Source organism: Copadichromis virginalis, linkage group LG15 (genome assembly GCF_057382275.1).
Source record: "Copadichromis virginalis isolate Kocher_CV1m ecotype Utaka linkage group LG15, C_Virginalis_male_GT1.1, whole genome shotgun sequence".
NCBI lineage: Eukaryota > Metazoa > Chordata > Actinopteri > Cichliformes > Cichlidae > Copadichromis > Copadichromis virginalis.
The window spans coordinates 10,159,338-10,179,695 of NC_140632.1; the positions used below are offsets into that span (position 1 = coordinate 10,159,338).

Genomic DNA, 20,358 nt, shown 5'->3' on the forward strand with positions numbered 1-20,358 from the left:
TGCAGGAAATAATTAAAGGATTTATGAAAGACTTTGTAAAGTGGGAAAAGGGGGATTATAAATGTTTAGAAAACAGTCTGAGGACCGAGCAAAGAGACAAACCTCTTGAAAGTGAATTCACAACTGAAGCTGAGGAGTTGTCGTTTTCATTATTAATCTGTGGTTATTGTCTCTGTCACGCTTTTTTTAGTAGTGAGAAATGCTGTGAAGCAGTTGCGTTTCTATTGATCGGCTAACAATCCAAAAGAAATGAAGATGAGACGCATTGTATATGTTTTTATTCAAAAATGTGTCATCATTAATGTTCATTATTTGTCCATCGGGCAATTATCCATGTAATCGTTGCAGTTTTAACCAATAAATTATGTGCGTGTGTGCGTGTTTCTTCAAATTACAATAATGTTTGGCCACAAAAAAGAGACGCTGATTAAAAAATCATTTTACAAGAAGATGCATGACTCATCCCGTTATATTTTCCCTATTTGTTAGTTTTCTAAAAATATGTGTTTGTGAGTTTAGGAATCACTTACGAAGAACGTGGGACTATTTCTTTTCTTTTTTTTTTAAAGGCACGGTTCGCTCTCTCTGTATCATTTTGCTTTTTTCTTATGGTGACCTCGGTTGTACTCTCCACCACGCCTGCCCGTTGCTGTTCCTTTTCTTCCTTTGTTCTTGCCTGACTGCTTTTCACTCTTTTTGCTTTGATGCTCATTTTTGGAGTTGCTTCTTTTGTGTCTTTCTTGCTTGCTTGCTTTTATTCTTTTCTCTCTCCCTCTCTCTCGTGTTCTTTTTTTCCCTCTCGTCCTCTGCCTGCCTCCCTGCGCTCGCCTTAACCGGAGGCTACAGCTCCTTAGGTTGGGCTGAGACAGCATCTTTGTACAACACCGACCGTCTGCTCTGTAATCAAATACCATCTGTCGCTACATCTGAAGACTCACTCTCTCGCTTCCTCCTCCGCGCACACACACAAGCTCGCAAGCAGGCACATGCACACACACCACATCTGTGCTTCCTACTCTTGAACATTGTGTGTGCACCTGTGTGTGTATGTGTGTGCGCATGGTTTATGTACAGTGACCCGTGTACTTACAATCATTCCACCTGATTCATTCTTGGCCTGCAGAGAGGAAGTCACTAGAGTCACTTTCCCTGCTTCCTGTTTTTTCCACTGACCCTGCTGAGGGTTCAAAGGTCATTGTCTTCAGGTATCCATGTTTGTTCTGTGTGTCAGAAAGACCTTGGCTGCCGTATCACACAGGAGATAGTGGACTTTAGCTCCTCAGTCTTAGATCAACGGCCCACTATCTCAAAGGCTGCCAGCCTTTCCCAATGTTTGTCCAATGTTTGTCCCTGCTCTGGCACACAAAACGTTGACATGGTCCCCAAGGTCCCTATCCAAGTCCCTCCTCCCTTCGTGATCACTTGTTATCACACACACACTCAGGTTCAAGAACATTTTCCATTTAGTTAAGAGTGTTGTTTTAAGCTGGAAAGGCTTCCTTTAAGCTTTCATCATGCATTTAGTCTAAAAGTGTGTTTTACAGCTCTGTGGCAGCGAGGGATTTACAGCACGCCGACCCAACAACAAATAGAAGAACTTTTAGTAAATATTACCACACACAAGAGCTGACGTAATTCCCCGTACTGGGGAACCTTTGTGATGAAGAAACACAAGGACTTAGGATTTCATTTCGATTTCTTCTCTGTGCAATCCTCCTACTAATGACCAAATGAGCTGTCCACTCTTTGAAACATTTTGACACCTACTCCTGCAAAATGACTGCGGGCTAAAAGCCTGAATCGTAGAATAATTCCGTCCTTATACAGATAATGGACATTTGCCCGCATTTGTGCATCACCTTTTCTTGCTCATCTGTGCTTTTATTTGATTATTGGACCTATAATTAAACAGAAAAAATGATTCGGGTTTAATCTGAAACCATGAGAAGCGATTTCCGCAGTGCACAGATTGATGGATTCATTCTGCATGTGTTGGTGATTTAACACTGGATTTCAGCTATTGTCGATGGAGCAGCACACCGATCTGCTCCAGAGCCACTGGCAGAATCATGGGATTAACTCTGGGCTGCCCACATTTTGGCACCAGTGATGGGGACACCTAGTGGTTAGTATGCACAGTTTAGACTCACTGATTTTTTTTAAGCATGTCCCATCTTGTCCCTATTTGCGCGCTTCTGTTTATTCTTCATTCACTTATTTCTTCAATTCTTCTGCTTTCATTTTTCCTCCATGTGTGCAAATTCGTTTGTGCAATTGGAAGATTCCAGTTGGGCAGCTCATTGTGGCCTCTTTTTCCTCCCAGTCTCCCTCTCTTTCTCTCTCTCCCTGGAAGGCTTGAACGCAACTGGAGCCTCGGAGGCTCAAGAGAGGAGCCTGGGAAAGAAGGAACAAAGTGCCGTCCATCTGCAGCTATCACCACTCTGCACTTCCTCTCCTCTCTCTCTCTCTCTTTCTCCCCCTGTTCTTCCCTCCCTCGGTTACCCTCTCTTCCCTCTCCCCACTGGCCAGCGCCCCAAATTAAGACTTCAGACAAGAAAATGGGCTCAATAAAAAAGGGAGAGAAAGCGACAGAAAGAGAGAAAGAAGGAAGTCCATAACAAGCCAAGAGGAGCAAAGCAACAAAGCCTCTGTTGTTGGATGGCAGGGCCCCACTGTCGCTCTGCGAGGAACTGTCACTGTGTCAACTTGGACCTCTTGTTGCGAGGAGCACAAACACAAACCATCAAGAACGAGCGCACAAAACACACACACACCGACAGAAAACATGCTGCGGAGGAGACTACGCGCGTGCTTCCATAACCACAGAATAAAAATAAATAAATAAAAAGGCTGCACAAAGATATGGGATGTAAACTCAGAGACACGCACGAACAGAAAACATGCCAAGCACATACTGATCATCCAAATTAGTATAGACAGTGTAGGTGAGAAGACAGCAACTGTGAATCCCCGCAGCACCCCTTCATTTTAGCTGCCAAGAAATGTCACAGGGGGCGAAGTGAGAAGGGAGGGACTTCCCTGAAAACTGAAAGAAAAGTGAATGTTTGTGAATGTGTGCACATGTGAGAACATGTGCTAAAAGTAGCCAGTTGAAAAGAAAAAGAAAGAAATTTTTATATATAAAACATATCAGCCCACTGAAGACACCCACTAAGGCCGTGAGGATGAGGTGGGTGTTAGTGATGGGATTTCCGGCTCTTTTTAGAGACCCGGCTCTTTCGGTTCGGCTCACTAAAAAGAGCCGGCTCTTTCGGCTCCGAACCGGCTCTTCAGGTTGTTTTGTTGCTTTAATTTATTTATTATTAACAATAATATAAAATTATGCACAAAAGGAATTACTAACGTAAAAAAAAGTGGTTTTATTTATATATGTTTATATATAAATATATGCGGTGGCCCCTAGAGACAAAACACGTACAAACTCCAAAACACATTTCTAGCATGAACTGAACTTCCAAAGCAAAGCTACTAGATCACTTAAATTACAATTGAAAGCATGTGTGTATTGTTTGTGTATTTATACACAGGCACTCATATATATTCAAATAATTTAAAAAAAAGTTCATTTATCTATTACTACCACACACCAAATCCGGTCGTTGGTACTTGCTGGCTTGTGTAGCCACAAGATACCAAAAGCTCAACACTGCGCCCAGCATCCTGGAGCAATTCTGTTGTCTTTTGTACGTGTTTTGAGTTTTTATGTGCTTCGGAGTTTGTACGTGTTTTGGAGTTTGTACGTGATTTGAAGTTTGTATGTGCTTTGTCTCTAGGGGCCACCGTAAATATACTTTTATTTATTCACTCCACATAAAATGTAATAAATAAATCATATAATACAAAAATCAACTATTCACATTTCAACTTTTAACTATTTAAATTTTCAGCTTTTTCCTTTTACAAATTTAAAGTGAAAACAACACAAAACACTGCAAACCACAACACAATTAAATATAAATTATAATATTAAAACAAAAAGAACATGCATATTCTCTGTCATATGGGCCTGCATGAATAAACTTTCTGAATCCTTTATCATCTGCAACGTAAAATAGTTGTGGATGATTACTATACCTTTCTAATGTGACGTTGTTCTCCCTGGCTCTCTTTCTCTCCCTCTGGCTCTGTTCCTGTGCTAGTGAGTGTAACTACCGCCCCTCCCCCCTCTGCCCAGCGTAAAGCACAAGGCTCGCGTGCAGAGTGAAGCGAAAAAAAGTGCGAGAGAGAGAGAGGGTGAGAGAAAGAAAAAAAAACAAACACGTGACGGCTCGCGATAAGGAGTCGGCTCGCGTCGTTCACGTCAAAGAACCGGCTCTAAGAGCCATTTCGTTCGCGAACGACCCATCACTAGTGGGTGTCCCAAGGGCAAACACCTGTTAACAGGTTTTATGAAGCACGCACACACAAACACCCAACCTTGGTAGAGTTCTCAAATAATGATGAAAGACTCCCTTTTAGATGTTTTTCTTCATTAAGAAGCTCTTTAATCACTTAAAGAAGATACGTTCACAGGGAACGTGTTTGTGTGTACATAACTGTGCATTGGGGGCAGAGATAGAAGCTGAACTGGTTTGGCTTCTTCCAGGCTAAACTGGGTCTAGTGGGTCCAAGACAGATGGCACTCGGGGCAAAGCCAGTCTGGGATCTCTCGCTCTCTCTCTCTCTCTCTCTCTCTCTCCATCACTCCCTCATACACACACACAAACACACATCTCTTTTAATAGCCATTATTGGCATCCTTTGCCTCTTCCAGATCCCTGAAACAGAAATCACAGAGCCCCATTATATTTCCTTTTGACCCATTTGGCAAGATGATGGGAGCATCGAGTGCTGGATTAAATGGAAAGCAGTTTATAATCCAGTAATTCTAATGTTTTAATTACTTAGATGAACAGGAGGTGTTTGAGCAAAGGCTAATCTCTGAGACATAAGGGTGAGAGAGAGAGAGAGAGAGAGGCAGAGAGAGAGAGAGAGAGAGAGAGAGAGAGAGAGCGATAAAGGGTGGGGGGGAAATTTGTCTTATTCTTTGTAATGCACACATAGGCTTGCTTATGGAATTTTAGCTGCGTATTAAAGTTCATCACCTGTTATCAACGCAGATTAAAAGATTCACAGACTTTATAATTGACATTAAGGTGAGCCCACCAGGGCTGAGGTGCGAAACCATTATCATGCTTGAACATCGCAGCGCATTTGCACACAGTCTACGTGGTTCTAGTTTTACGTTTCTAAACTACATTCACAAGTGTTTTGACTTGAGATCTGCTGTATCTTGAGCGACACCCATAGCTGTAACTGATCCCACAATTGTCTTTGATAGCCACCCCTCCTGTCAATCAAGCAGTAGGACAAAGGCTGCTAAAGCAAGGCTGATGACCTCATGCCTGGGGTCTGCTCCATACCGAAGGGGTCTTAACACCGTACAACTTGCCTTTTGTGTCTGGAGCCATTTTTCAGTACCGAGAATCGACATGCAGTATCTCTTGGGGTTCGGGATGCATGCACATACACACCCACACACACACACATCCCCTTGATCCATGGGCTGGAGCGTTGAGCCAGGAGTGAGCCTTAAGACAAGGAGTGACAACCGGGACAGCTGCAAGGGTTGGAAGCCAATCTTATTCCAATCCCCCCTTCACCCATCCCCGCTACCCCCAACCGCCACCACACACACACACACACCGTTCCACAACCACAGCCTCCAGCCAGCCAAACAAGCCATTGTTTCTGGCGAGGGCCTGTGGTATTTCATTTGTCATGAAATGGATACGGACACGGGATGACCATGAGGTTCTTTCTCCAAAAAAGAAACTGCTACCGCTACTGCTGCTGCTATGGCTGCTGAGCACCGACTGCAAACTCACCTCATCCTTAACCTTCTAGTGCAGTTTGCCCCAAGCACCTTGCTATGAACTATTAATAAACCTGCTTTTTCCAAGGTAGAAAGGTAGGGAGGGGGCGGTCCGAATGGTATTGTTTTCCAAAGGAGGATAAGAAGAAGGAAAAAGAGATAGAGTGTGGGAGGGAGGGAGGTCAGGCTATGTGGCAATGTGTTTTTATCATCCTTTATAGTCTTCACTTTCTCAGGTTTCTGAGCAGACTTTAGACAGGTTAGTCTTATGAGCCAGGTAGATCACCAAGGTCCTGGTCAGCTGTTGTCAGTCGCTGCTTAGGATGAGTTTGGTTCTGTGGGTATTATGGCAGAGGGGCGATATCAGCCCCCAAATAATTGGCCAACCTTTACACGTTCACATGGCTGCTTGATGCTAAGCTGCTAGCACATGCCACATCCCAGAGAAACTTTCAGCACGTAGTTAAGAGCAAAAAGCAGGATCTGACAGCTGAACTTCTCCAGGCATGTATGAAATCAGCAAAGATGCTATGATGTTCATCACCCTTGCAGTTCCTTCACCTTTAGGTTTCCATGTCCAAAAGAGTTCATGGACATTAAAACAATACCCCTCTATCTCCGTCAAGGGCATTCCTTGGCACAACAATAGGACCATACCCTTCCATATTTTCCTTTCCTCCCCTCCCTCCTCATTCTCCAGCCCCTCCATCAAAGAGCATTCCAGCTCCAGAGCCCCCTAAGCCCTTCACTCTGGGCCTGTCCATGTGACACGGCACGCAGACAGTCATCTTTAAGAATTGATTCACTCTGGTATCCAAAGCTAGGGAGCTTGGCTGCCAAGATACCCAGCATAGGCGCCACTCATGGGGTCCAGGTACACAACAGCTGCTCCCAAACAATAAAGGCAAAAAATGGAAGGCACTTAGGGAGAAGATGCAGCCCTAACCTCTATCCCAAGCCTGAACTGGTCACCTTGAGCCAGTTGTTGCCTGCCAGCCTTCCGAGACGACAAACCAGAATACAACTTTGAGATGAAGTTAGTGGAAGGGGGATGAATATTGAAAGGCATATATAATTCGCAAGAGAGACAAGAGAGAGCGGGCAAAAGAGGGAAGGAGAAATATTTTTATTTCCTTGGAAGAATTGCAAAGTGACAGCTGTGCGACCAAGATTGCACAGTGACACATGGAACACCATAAATAAGACAATGGCATGTTGTTTTCTTCTGAGGCACATCATCTCGCTCGGAGGCCAAGTGAAGGAGATGCCAGCCCATTCCAGAAACCTCACACACATTATGCACACGTAGAAGTAACCTCAGGAATGCCGTGATACTACAGATATAGATCACAAATCATGCGGAAGGAGACAGGTGAGATATTACCTCACCTGAAGTGTTTCCATAAACTCCAGTGTACCAAAGCCTTGGGAAGTAGCATCACTCTTCAATCAGGTCCTGACCCACACATACTTTGATTTATGATCATACAATCTAGCACATCATCCATCATAAATAAGGGAGATTAGGTGAATAGACTGAGGCTGTGGATACAACAATTCCAGCTTTAGAGATGATGTATTGTAACTGCACAGTCTCGAAAGCTACAGCAGCAAATTAAAGGTTCAGTTTTCTGTATATTAAGGAGCAGAGCAAAGGTGAAGACAGAGAAAAGGGAAGTTAAGACAACAAAAGGAAGCGAGACAGACAAGGACAGAGGGGAACTTGGCACCGGCAGCCTTCCTGCTGAAACGGAAAGGCAGAAGTGGAAAAGCAAGAGCAGTGGAGAGTCGGGGAGAGAGGGGAATTTGCCAAAGCAGCTCGGGAGGGCCCTCATTACGATATTAAACAAGATTTAATAAGTGAGAGTGATTTGATGAGGTGATTATCCTGGCCCATTAATCAAGCAGGCTTCTAGCCTCGCTGTAATATGTCCCATCTTTCCGCATGTACCAAAGCCTCTTTAGATGCTGAGCTCCTTACTGTACTAACGCCGCTTCAGAAACACCACCAGCCTGGCAGGGAAAAAAAGGCATATTACGTCTCATCTCTCAAGCCTCTGGGTATTTTTGAGACTCGCTCATCCCTCCACCTCCCCATCCGCGCTTCTGGTGCATCTGATAAATTGAACTCCTTAACATGTGGGTCAGAAAGTAAAGTCTTATCAGAGGAAGCTAAGAGTGATAACTGGCAATGATAACGAAAAGGCATCTGTTGGCTTTAAGGCTTTTGGTTTGAGACCAGAAGTTTTACAGACTCCATTGGATTGCTGGGTTTTGAAAAGAGGTAGGGGCTTCGAGTACGCGTATACGTGTGTGTGGATGGGCTGATTCATAGAATGCTTCTCGGGAAAATAAAGTAAAACTTCCATGAGAACATGTGAGAGCAAGCACAGTCCACTGTGTATTTGCAAGTAGATCACAAAAAAAACTAATGTGACCTTGTAGAACTTGCAAAACACAACTTTTGGAGGCACTGCAGTTTCCCAAACCCCAAGAAAGTCAATTTCCAAAAGCATGTATTTAGGATTGACCCTCAAAAACCCAGTGATATAAAAACAAACCCCCCAAAAAATTGATAGTCACTCAACATTCAGACAAGGGTTGATATAAAAAACACTGACGTATCACTGATCTGGGCTGAGATCAATGACTGGTCAGTCAGCCTCATGCAGGTCTGATTGCATATTACTTATTGGATGTGCACTGCAGGCAAACCAGCACAAGAAAATTACACTGTAGCACTCAAAGCTAAAACACTAACACTAGTATGTAGTTCGCCAAAGTAAGGCACAGAGGGAAAAGCACGAAAACATTTCTACAAGACCTAATGAGGTCCATTAGGTTTAAATCACCATAATCCAGTCAATCATGGATGTATATTAAAAAAAAAAAAAAAGCTAATAAAGTGAAAAATGGATCAAAGCAATTACAAAGAAAATTGTGGAAAAAAGTGAAAAAAAAAAAACCAAAAAGGGTTGATATCCTGTTATCTGATGATTTTTAAACATACTGGAAAATGATGTAAGTTCCTGACTTTTTTTTTTAACTTATGGTCAAAACCTCTTTCAGTGCCACAAACTGCAGGAAATAATGCACAAGCAGAGAAAACAGCTTAAATTCACACGATGAGGTCTGTTTTCAGTGCACTGCCTGCTAATTGGAAATCTGACTCATGCGTTTAAAATGTCTAAACACCACCTTTATAATGCATTTCGGTTATGTTTGTGCGCTACTGAGCAGCTGCCTCAAGTTGAAGATGAGGGTGAATACAATTTACAGGCTGCACCTATTTCATGATGTACATCTCCAAAGCCCATTTGGGAAAAGTAACATCCTACTTCTCTAAGCCTGGATGGCAGCATTTTGCTATTTAGCTACATTTGTGAGTAGGAATAATAATAATTTTTTAAAAAGCGTCACATGCTGTGCACCAATGAATGGAAGAGCTACACAAGGTGAACTGGAATAAAAAACAAACTGTCAAGTAATTTTGATAATTTGGGAATTGTTTGATTTTTCAAGCTGAAATGCTGAAAACTGATTTCACATTCTCAAAAAATGTAATAGAAATGCTTTGCTTTTTCTATTACACGTGTCATCTGAAATGTTTGACTGTTAAAAGCAGCTAAATCTTATCATTACAGAACAACAATAAGATATCCTAAAATAACTTGTGTTTAAGGAGAAACTTTCTAAAGCTTTAGCCCAGTCAGGGACTTCCCGATTCCAAATATTTATAATAATTTTGTCATTTACAGTGCGCAATGATGCAGCAAGGGGTAAATATAACCTCAAGAGTGGGAGAGAATAGGTATTACAAAGACAGCTAACCCCCCCCCAAAAACATTTTAAAAGCTCAAGTGGAAGAAGATTACATTAAAGCAGGCGTGGGACGGAGCTTTTTCTGGGAACTGCCTGAGAGTATTAATAAAATAAGCACAGAAAATATAATACAAGAATGTTTTTATCAACATAATCCAGAGAGATGAGGCCAAACCAACCTGGAATATAATCCCAAGGAGAAGGTCCCCTGGTTATCTGTCATCAGGGACACACACCCATACACACATATGGACACACGCTAATACACAGTCTCTTTCTATGTCTCGCCGTCGCTTCAAATAATCGACTCATAATCTTAAAAGGATCTTGTCCTTTCGGTTTCATCTTTACTGCAAGGGTCAAGAGGTCAACTGCTGGGTGAAGCTATCAAAGTGAATATTGACATCAATATAGCGTGCATTTAATAGCTATTATAGTCGTACGTAACTCCTAAACGTGTTTAGATTTGATGGATTTTAGTTTAAAATCAAGTGTTTTTCTCTAAATTCCTTTTACATAAATTGTAGGTGTGAATCCTGCTCAATTTACGGTGCCACAACTTATAATAAAAGAAGTAGCAAATATTTTGTGAGGACTGCCTGAGTGAGAGAAGTAGGCATTTTACTTGAAGGACAGATCCAACATGAATTCGGTAGCTGACACTTGGAGGACTGTAAGACAATGTCGAGCAACTTTCTCTGTCACTCTGTCCCTCCCTCCTGCATCCTCTCTTTCGCTCCCTCTCTCTCTCTTCTGTATCTAAGCAGCATAATTTGAGTAAATGACAGGGGAACATCTGCTGTGCATAAGAGAGAGGCCAACACTTTAACATGCAGATGTCTCTCTCCATCTGCATTAATTCAATAATTACCGCAATGGAGGCAGGAGAAAAAATCTTTTTTTATAGCTTAAGACAATGTTATCTGTGCCAGTTGGTATGGGGAGGGCAAATTGGGGGTGGGGGGGTGCGTGAATGAGTGTGTGTACGAGTGCATGTGCTGCTGGAGGTTTGCGAGAGGAGGGGTAGATTATTACACCATTTAGCCAGAGCAAGCTGTCACATTGCAGAGAATCTCACTAATTCCATTGTGCCCTTGGTGAGTCACTGACAGACTCCAAGTGACTGATGATGCCTCAACGCCACCACTTGGCCACTGGACGACCAACCAGCTTCACCTAGGATATAACCGCACATGTCTTACATTTAATGTGCGTGTGTGCAATGGGGGATGATTAACCCGAGTATTTTAATGCCTGCAGGGGTATGACAGGGTATGCATGGGTATTTAGTGGATGGTGTACGTGGTAGACATAGTGCTCGGAGTTGTGCTCAACGAGTAGAGTTTTTTGTTGAATGAGACCAAAGAATCCCTTCCCTCGTGCCTTCAGAGCTGTTAAATGCCATTTGGAAAACTCCCAGTGTCGTAAGATTTTGACTCAAAGGAGGTTTCTTTGTAGCTACTCTATCATAAAGACCTTTTAAAAGGAAGCACTAGTGGGATGGTGGTCTTTCCAGCAGGTTTCGCCCATATTTGCAAAGGATTTCCAAAGATATGTTCGACTGACTGCTCAAGACTTTGACCAGTCCTTATTTTTTAGTTATTTATTTTGTCCAAAAGCTTAGAGAGTTAGTAACTCTGAAATGGAAGTTTAAAACTGAGGTTGCAGAATTTAGAAATAGTCTGTTTTGCCACATCTTCTTTAAATATTTATAGCAAGTTTCTTGGAGTTGATTTATTTACCCGACATGAAGTGAGATTTAGCAAATTCCAGTAAAGTTCCCGATAATTAACAAAAAGGAAGAAAAATAGGATGTGCCAAAATGGACAAAATTTGCCGGTGCTGTGATAAATTGTCCAAATATTTTTATAAATGACAGGTTTGACTTTTGAGAAAAGATTGGGGGGCAAAAAGTGGCAATTTTATTAATTTACCTTTGAATTAACAAAATAATTGGGGGAAAAAGTGAAAATGTCTGAACACTTAATGAATTTACTGCAAAGACACCGGTCTTGAACTACTGACTTCAATCTTGTGACATTTAAAATATCAGACAATCATATTTCGATTGGACACTCTCAACTAAAATGAATAAAGGGCCACAGAGAACATTAGCATGTAATGGTTTCCATTCAAATAAACCTAATTACTTTATTGAAATGTTGGCTCCAATATCTCATTTTCAAGAAAAAGCACTTAAAAGCCATTCAGAAAAGCTCAAAGAACGTTAGATGAAATGTGAAAACAAAACTTTAAATGACCATGCACACTGTACCCAATCTCCTTCGTTTATAACGCATACCTGTGGACCAATACAGCATGTTGTAAAATGTATTAATGTGGTCCATCTAACAGAAATACCCCAACAATCATTTAATGCACCTGAATTCTCGAATAAAAGGTCACAGAGTTTGTGTGTCACACTCAAACTGACAAACACAAATCATTCCAGGATGTCTCATCGTACATGTATGATAACACACATAAATAAACAGACATCCTAACATAATCCCATCAGCATGCATGCACTTGCTTCTGCAGCCACACAGCACCTTCATCCAGGCAGAGTCTCTCACACACACATATCTGACTCTTACATGCCTGCTAAACATAGGGACAAAGGAAAATATCTGTATACTTGGCAGGCCAACTTCCTTTGATTGCAGCAGTGCTGCTGTAGGAAACAATGCACAGGCACTATTAATACACCAAGGAGAAAGAGAATTCCTCTTAGAGGAAAGCTCAAAGGAGCCATCGGCCAGGCTATTTACAGACTTACTGACTGATTGGATGACTGACTGCACTATACTTAACTGTAGTCTCTGCATCTTGTCTTACGTGACTCTTTTTTTTTCTGCAAGGACTGGTGATGAATACAGTATAATGTACATTAGAGGATGAGTGGTACATATTCTTCCATAATACTCCCTTTTTATTTGTTTATACATCCTTTATTTATTTGTTTTGTGACACTTTCAGTGCACAGATATTAATTAGAAGCAAGTGCTTAGGAAATGTAACAGATCTCTTACGTACTTGCTCTGCTGTGTCACATCAACACGCCTGTGACATTTGACTGGCGGTGAATAGCTGCCCAGCCACACTTATGATCGCCTCTCCTTTCTAAAAGTGCCCAGTTAAAGAGCATCAAATCCCCACTCGCTAAACCCACACAAGCCCAACCTTCATTAGCATAGCTAACAAACTCCCTGAAAGAGCAACAGTGGAGGGAGAGAACAATGGCAGTCTATTAAAGGGGAAGATGAGGGGGTGAGACGAAGCGCAGAGGGGGAGAAGCTATTGTTCTGGTCTTATTTAGCCCTTGCTGTCACCCTGCAACTGTTGTCACTTCTAAGTTTAGCTGGACGGCTGAAGAGGACGGCGAAGAGAAGAAGGAGGAGGGAAGGAGGAAGAGGATAGGAATAGGGTAGGGAAAGATGGAGGACAGAAAGAAGACAGGGAGGAACTGAAGACAGTTTTGAACCAAACAGTTTTGTGGATTCCCTACAAACTTGGGAGCTCCCCAGTAACTAAAAACCTTCAAGGGCTTTTTTCTTGCATTTGCATTGCCAGTGGAAATTCTGTAGCAACACAAAAGCTGCTTGGTACAGCCAAGGTTAAATTTAATACTGCATCCAGAGCATATGGGCTCAATAAACCCGAGACAGTAGTGCTTTGAATTAACATTAAATACTGAAGTTTAAACACCAACTCAAGCTTGATTTAAAGCCTGAATTACGGAAGGATGAGAGAATACAAAAACTAAAAAATAAATGTTACAAGTAGGTACACATGTTCGGTTGAATGTTAAACCAAATATCTAATCAGTCAATCACAGCAACATTTAAGCATTTAGACATGGGTACGACGACCTAGTGAAGACAAACCAAGCATCAGAATGGGGACGAGAGGAAGACAGGTCATTTAAGTGACTTTGAATGTGGTGTGGTTGTTGGTGCCAGACAGGCTGGTCTGAGAATTTCAGAAATGGCTGATCTACTGGGATTTTCCCACACAACCATCTCTAGAGAATGGTCTAAAAAAGAAAAGCAAAAAAAAAAAAGAAGAAAATACCCAGTGAGAGGCAGTTCTCTGGGTGACTATGCCTTATTGATGCCAGAGGTCAGAGGAGAATAGCTGGACAGCTTCGTGCTGAAGCAGGGTAACAGTAATAGTAGCAGAAGACCACATCGAGGGCCGCTCCAACAGGAGTGTCAACAGGAAACTAAAGCTACAATTCACAAAGGCTCACCAAAACTGGACAAAAAAGATTGGACAAAATGTGCCTGATGTGATGAATCTCAATTTCTGTCGCCACATTCAGAAAGCTGGGTCAGAAATCTGTATGTGGTGGAACAGGATATTCATATTATGGAGTTCCAGTCGACAAATCAGTTTCGTGAACTGAAGAAGATGTCATTTCCTTTACACGAGAAATTCTTTTGTTGCATGTCAAGGGAAGAAACACAGTATTTGTTAATGCCCATAGGTTGTAGACTTCAGGAAGACGGACTGAAAATTATTAATACTAGCGACAGGGTGAGGAACTTGATTATTTGAGAGGGAAGGTTTGGATAACTTTTTTCCTTTAATAAATGAAATCATCATTTAAAGCTCCATTTTGTATTTAAAAACAAATAAAATTGGAATATTCAAAAACTCCTAAATCGTTTCTGTTTAGGATGAATTTTGTGTTCTGTAACCTAAAGTGGTTTTAATTCAAATAAGATTAAAATGATTAAATTGATCTGCATAATATCTAACCTTATTTATATTTATCTTCATTGTCTTCAAAGTCCATGAACTCAGAGGTTATGCCCCTGAGAGATCCTCTGTTTTGAGTTCAACTAGCGTATACAGTACTAAGTAAGTACTTTATTTACTTACTTTTGAACAAACCAGATGGCTTTAAAGTTTTTTGACTGTGTCTTGCATGGTTTTGATGCTACTGATAAACACAAACACACACACACACACACACACACACACACACACACACACAGTGACGGACAGGCTCAGAAGGTAAAAACAATAATGGTCTCATTGTCACAAGTGGTAAAAGAAGAGGAAGACTGAGACAGAATAGCCCAGCTGTCTGCTCATAAAGCAGCCGATGGCTGAGGCGCTAAGCCCTACAGTGAAAGCAGAGCTTAGGTGGGTGACACAGGGCAGTAGACCCCAATCAGCCCTATAGTGTAAGGCAAGAGCCAAAGCAAAGACACATGGATTAACAGTGGGAGATGAGGGTCTGCGCCTGCAAAGCTCACAGAGCTAAGACGGCAGAGTAGGCAAGCAGGGACTGCATTCCCCCCCTATCCAGGAGTGGAGACAGTGTGGTTAAGGCTTTAGGGTTGGCTCCCCAGCTGAAAGACAAAGGACAAAGTAGGATGAAAGACACTGTCTCAGTCAAGTCAACGAGTTCATCAGAAAGACTGAGGAATTACTGTAAATTGCCTCAACTCAGCTGTGGGGAATATAGGGACAATTACACAGGGTCTTGGCATGTACCCACTTCTAAAACACAGCCTGGAATTATCAATTACTCTGTCCTCACTTCTCTCCACTACATGCAAACACACAACACTGTCCATCTCTCAAGCCGTGCACTGCTGTTGACCTGTAGTTAGCACAGCAGCCTGGAAACAGCTTGCAATGACAAGGTCACGAGTACGAGGTGACGAGGGCTCGGTCACTGCCTCTCCAAATCCGAAAGTAGGAAAGGTCTTTAACCACAATGGATTTCACACACAACCCTCCTCCACGACCTCACTGTAAAGAGGTATTAGCCGGTGCTGTTTTACGAGCTCAACAATGCGACGCTATACTGCATATTTCCATTAATAGTGTGGCCACAATTATAAGAGCCTGAAAACAGCAACAGAAGAAGTGAGAGAGAAAAAGAGATCTGGTGATATGAAGATGGTAAAACTGATTTGTTATAACCTTTTTGGTTTGATCAGGTTGGAAAAAACTACACAAACCAGCACTGACACTATACACAATTGCATATTCTTACCTAGTCCACATCTCCAAAGCGTGAAAACACACTCTTTAATTCACTGGCCCAGTCTTGTTTAAACTGGGAAGGCTGAGTAACAGCCTTTTTTTATTTTCTTTAGGGTTAAACCCAGAGAATATGGAACTCCAGGCCTCGAGAGCCGGTGTCCTGCAGGTTTTAGATGTGTCCTTGATCCAACACAGCTGATTTAAATGTTAAACTATCTCCTCAACATGTCTTGAAGTTCTCCAGAGGCCTGGTAATGAACTAATCATTTGATTCAGGTGTGGTGACCCAGGGTGCGATCTCAAACCGGCTCTCGAGGACCAACGTTCCCTACCCCTGGTTTAACCCAAGGACTAAAAATCTACCTGTTTATACAAAAGACTTTCTTTTGGGCCAAACAGGCCTTGAGTCTACAACATCTTGTTCTAACTTTAACTCTTTCCCCCTTGGACACAAGTAGGGATAACCCTTGTTTTTCTTTTCTGAACTCAGCAGTTTGTGTCATATTTCAGGTCTGCTTCTAGAACAAAATGATTGGGTATCAGAGAGTGAGAGTGATCTCTGCCTCTACAGTTTACTAGGGCTACCCTTGGAAAAACCCAGAAACTGTTCTAATGGTTACAAATGTCATCTTTATGGGATGGTACCATGGTTAGCACTCTAATCTCACAGGAAGAAGGTCAGTGGTTTAAGCCCTGACTGTGTTTTTCTGCGTGGGGTTTTCTCCGATATTCTCCCACAGTCCAAAGACATGGGGTGTGTACTGAGCCCTCTCCTGTACTCACTCTACACCTACGACTGCACGGCCACTAACAACTCCAACATCATTGTGAAGTTTGCGGACGACACTACAGTGGTGGGTCTTATCACCAACGGTGATGAGACGGCTTACAGGGAGGAGGTCAGCGCCCTGACCCACTGGTGCCAAGACAACCATCTCACCCTCAACGTCGCAAAGACAAAGGAGTTGATAGTGGACTTCCGGAGGTGCAGAGAAGTACACACCCCCATCACCATCAACGGCGCTGCTGTGGAGAGAGTGAGCAGCTTCCGGTTCCTTGGTGTACATCTGGCTGAGGATCTTACGTGGTCAGTACACATAAACAAAACAGTGAAGAAGGCGCAGCAGCGCCTCTTCTTTCTCAGGAGACTGAAAAGATTCGGCATGAACCCCCGCATCCTCAGGACCTTCTATCACTGTGCCATTGAGAGCATCCTCACTGGATGCATCACCACCTGGTATGGCAACAGCACCGCCTACAACCGCAAAGCTCTCCAGCGAGTAGTGCGGTGCTCTGAACGGATAATTGGAGGTGAGCTTCCCTCCCTCCAAGACATCTACAGGAAGCGGTGCCTGAGGAAAGCGGGGAGGATCATCAAGGACTCCAGTCACCCCAGCCATAAACTGTTCAGACTACTTCCATCAGGAAGGAGGTTCTGCAGCATCCGGTCCCGTACCAGCAGACTGAGAGACAGCTTCTTCCACCAGGCCATCAGACTGCTGAACACTTCATAGACACCTCACCTCCACTACTGGAACTTCAACATTTTGCACTCCATACTGTACAGTAATGCCACTGTTTTGCACATGTCTCAACTCTGTATATTTTTATATATTTTATTTATTGTTGACTCTATTTAATTTGTAAAATATGTGTATACACACACACACACACACACACACGTAGAAAAACATTTAGTATACACATCCAGAATTTTTTTTTTATTTATTTATTTTTGCATATACTATTATATATTGTACATACACTGAACAAAAATATAAACGCAACACTTTTGTTTTTGCTCCCATTCCCCATGGGATGGATGTAGAGACCTAAAATTCATTCCAGATACACAATATAACCATCCCTCCCAAACAGTGGTCACAAATCAGTCCAAATGTGTGGTAGTGGGCACATCTGCTATATTGAGATAATCCATCCCACCTCACAGGTGTGCCACATCAGGATGCTGATCTGACATCATGAGTAGTGCACAGGTGTACCTCAGACTGCCCACAACAAAAGGCCACCCTGGAATGTGCAGTTTTGTCTCACAGCAAAATGCCACAGATGCCACAAGCAATGAGGGAGCGTGCAATTGGCATGCTGACAGCAGGAATGTCAACCAGATCTGTCGCCCGTGCATTGAATGTTCATTTCTCAACCATAAGCCGTCTCCACAGGCGTTTCAGAGAATATGGCAGCACATCCAACCGGCCTCACAACCGCAGACCTCGTGTAACCACACCAGCCCAGGACCTCCACATCCAGCAGGTTCACCTCCAAGATCGTCTGAGACCAGCCACCCAGACAGCTGCTGGAACAATTGGTTTGCACAACCAAACAATTTCTGCACAAACTGTCAGAAACCGTCTCAGGGACGCTCAACTGCATGCCCGTCGTCCTCATCGGGGTCTTGACCTGACTCCAGCTCTTCGCCGTAACAGACTTGTGTGGGAAAATGCTCACATTCGATGGCGTCTGGCACGTTGGAGAGGTGTGCGCTTCACGGATGAATCATGGTTCACATTGTTCAGGGCAGATGGCAGCTGAGAATGTCCCAGTTCTTGCATGGCCAGCATACTCACCGGACATGTCACCCATTGAGCATGTTCGGGATGTGCTTGACCGGCGTATACGACAGCGTGTACCAGTTCCCACGAATATCCAACAACCTCGCACAGCCATTGAAGTGGAGTGGACCAACATTCCAAAGGCCACAATTGACAATCTGATAGACTCCATGCGACGATGTGTTGCACTGCATGAGGCAAATGGTGGTCACACCAGATACTGACCGGTTCTGGGTCCCCAGACCCCCAATAGCGCAAAAAACTGCACATTCCAGGGTGGCCTTTTGTTGTGGGCAGTCTGAGGTACACCTGTGCACTACTCATGATGTCAGATCAGCATCCTGATGTGGCACACCTGTGAGGTGGGATGGATTATCTCAATATAGCAGATGTGCCCACTACCACACATTTGGACTGATTTGTGACCACTGTTTGGGAGGGATGGTTATATTGTGTATCTGGAATGAATTTTAGGTCTCTACGTCCATCCCATGGGGAATGGGAGCAGTAACAAAGGTGTTGCGTTTATATTTTTGTTCAGTGTATATTTATTAGTTTCAGATTTAGCCATTCGTATATTTTGCCTGTTTACGTTATTGTATTTTGCACAACTCTGTTGCTTGTGAAGCTCGCACACAAGAATTTCACTCGCATGTGCTGTACCAATGTACCAGCACATGTGATGTGACAATAAAAGTGATTTGATTTGATTTGATTTGCATGGTCAGTTATATGATCAATCAAGTGCTGTTTGAATTATTTGAATAAATACTCAAATTGAGGCCAAAAATGTGTTTCACAGGGTCATAAATACCTTCAGCCCTTGATCACAAAACTGAGTTTATTCAAGTTTGTTGTGAAATCCCAGAAATGCATTCAAGAGATCTCCCGTTCACACGAATTAGATCGATGGTAGACAACCAGGAGACATGTTATCATAAAGTATCAGTAAAATATCTCAAAGTGGGCTCAATCAAATTCCTGACAGCAAGATAAAAAAAAACTGAACTTGTTTTAGGCCAAACAGGTCAGACCTACTGTATCTATTTAATACCTCTGTCCTGTCTCGTCTTTTGATTTGCCCTAACAGGGTTTTCTTGAGAACTAAATCTACTTAGGATTTATTGTTTCTTATTGTTCCTCATCATTGGAAAATTATAATCCATTCACCTAATCTCTTACTACCTCCCTCTCTTTTAGATCATATTCATCAAGATCATCCCCTCTGACAGAGCAAGAAATCAGCACAACGGGGAGGTCTAAAGAGATATCGTACTGGAACAAGGGGGTTTCTTCCAAATCAAATCAGGTTCCTCTGATGTAATCAAGACGAGACGCCAGAGACGACCGCATAATCTCCCAGGGACATGCTTCCCTTGCTTGCCACGTTATTAAAAAATGAGGAGGAACAAATCTTTAGATTGAAAGACTGGAAAAATGGAATTATAATAAATCGGGGGAATCTGGGGCAAGGTTGGATAAAGCCTTCAGATACAGATGAGGGGCAAATCTTCACAGTGGTTTGTGCTTGTATGTGCGTGCATGTGTACGAGAAAGCGAGCAGGCACGCGCACATGTACTGTAATGTTTGGGAATGGTTGGTTATGAAATATTTCAATTTGCTCAAGATCAAGTACCTGACCTGAGCTTGTCTGCACTAGTGGGGAAAAAACAAAACAACCTCCCCCGAAAAAAAAAAACCCCCACAGGAGTCCTAGTTGTCCAATCAGATAATCTGTCTGTATCTAAGGTGGCTTGTGGACTGTGATGCTTCCTGAATGGGTTCTCAATCACTTGAGGCTGTGCTTACAATAAAGCACCACATGATGGCACAATGTGACAAATGTGGATGCCAGATAGAAAAGGAAAACTCTCTCTCTCTTAATCTGGGCATTCACGATCTCCAAGATGAATAATGTCCCACTTTTATTACACAAAGTAATCAAATATTATTATAGCTAAATGTTTAACTTTATTATTTTTATGGTAACTTCAAAAAACAGCGCCCACAACTCAACGACTTAACCTGTACCACAGCGTGAGCATCAAGTGTCAAGACCTTCCTGGCCTTTACCACCAGAT

The 20,358-nt window shown here is 42.6% G+C and overlaps 1 protein-coding gene across 5 annotated transcripts in view; it reads left to right on the forward strand.

The window, feature by feature from the left end:
• LOC146691837 (prospero homeobox protein 1-like) overlaps window positions 1–20,111 on the forward strand; it is a 54,213-nt gene extending 34,102 nt beyond the window's left edge. For all 5 annotated transcript variants that reach the window (XM_085431824.1, XM_085431828.1, XM_085431825.1 and 2 more), the window contains one exon: window positions 19,477–20,111. In XM_085431824.1, the coding sequence (XP_085287950.1) occupies window positions 19,477–19,600 (124 nt within the window). In that variant the 3' untranslated portion in view covers window positions 19,601–20,111. The remainder of the gene's footprint in view (window positions 1–19,476) is intronic.
• Window positions 20,112–20,358: the final 247 nt, after the last annotated feature.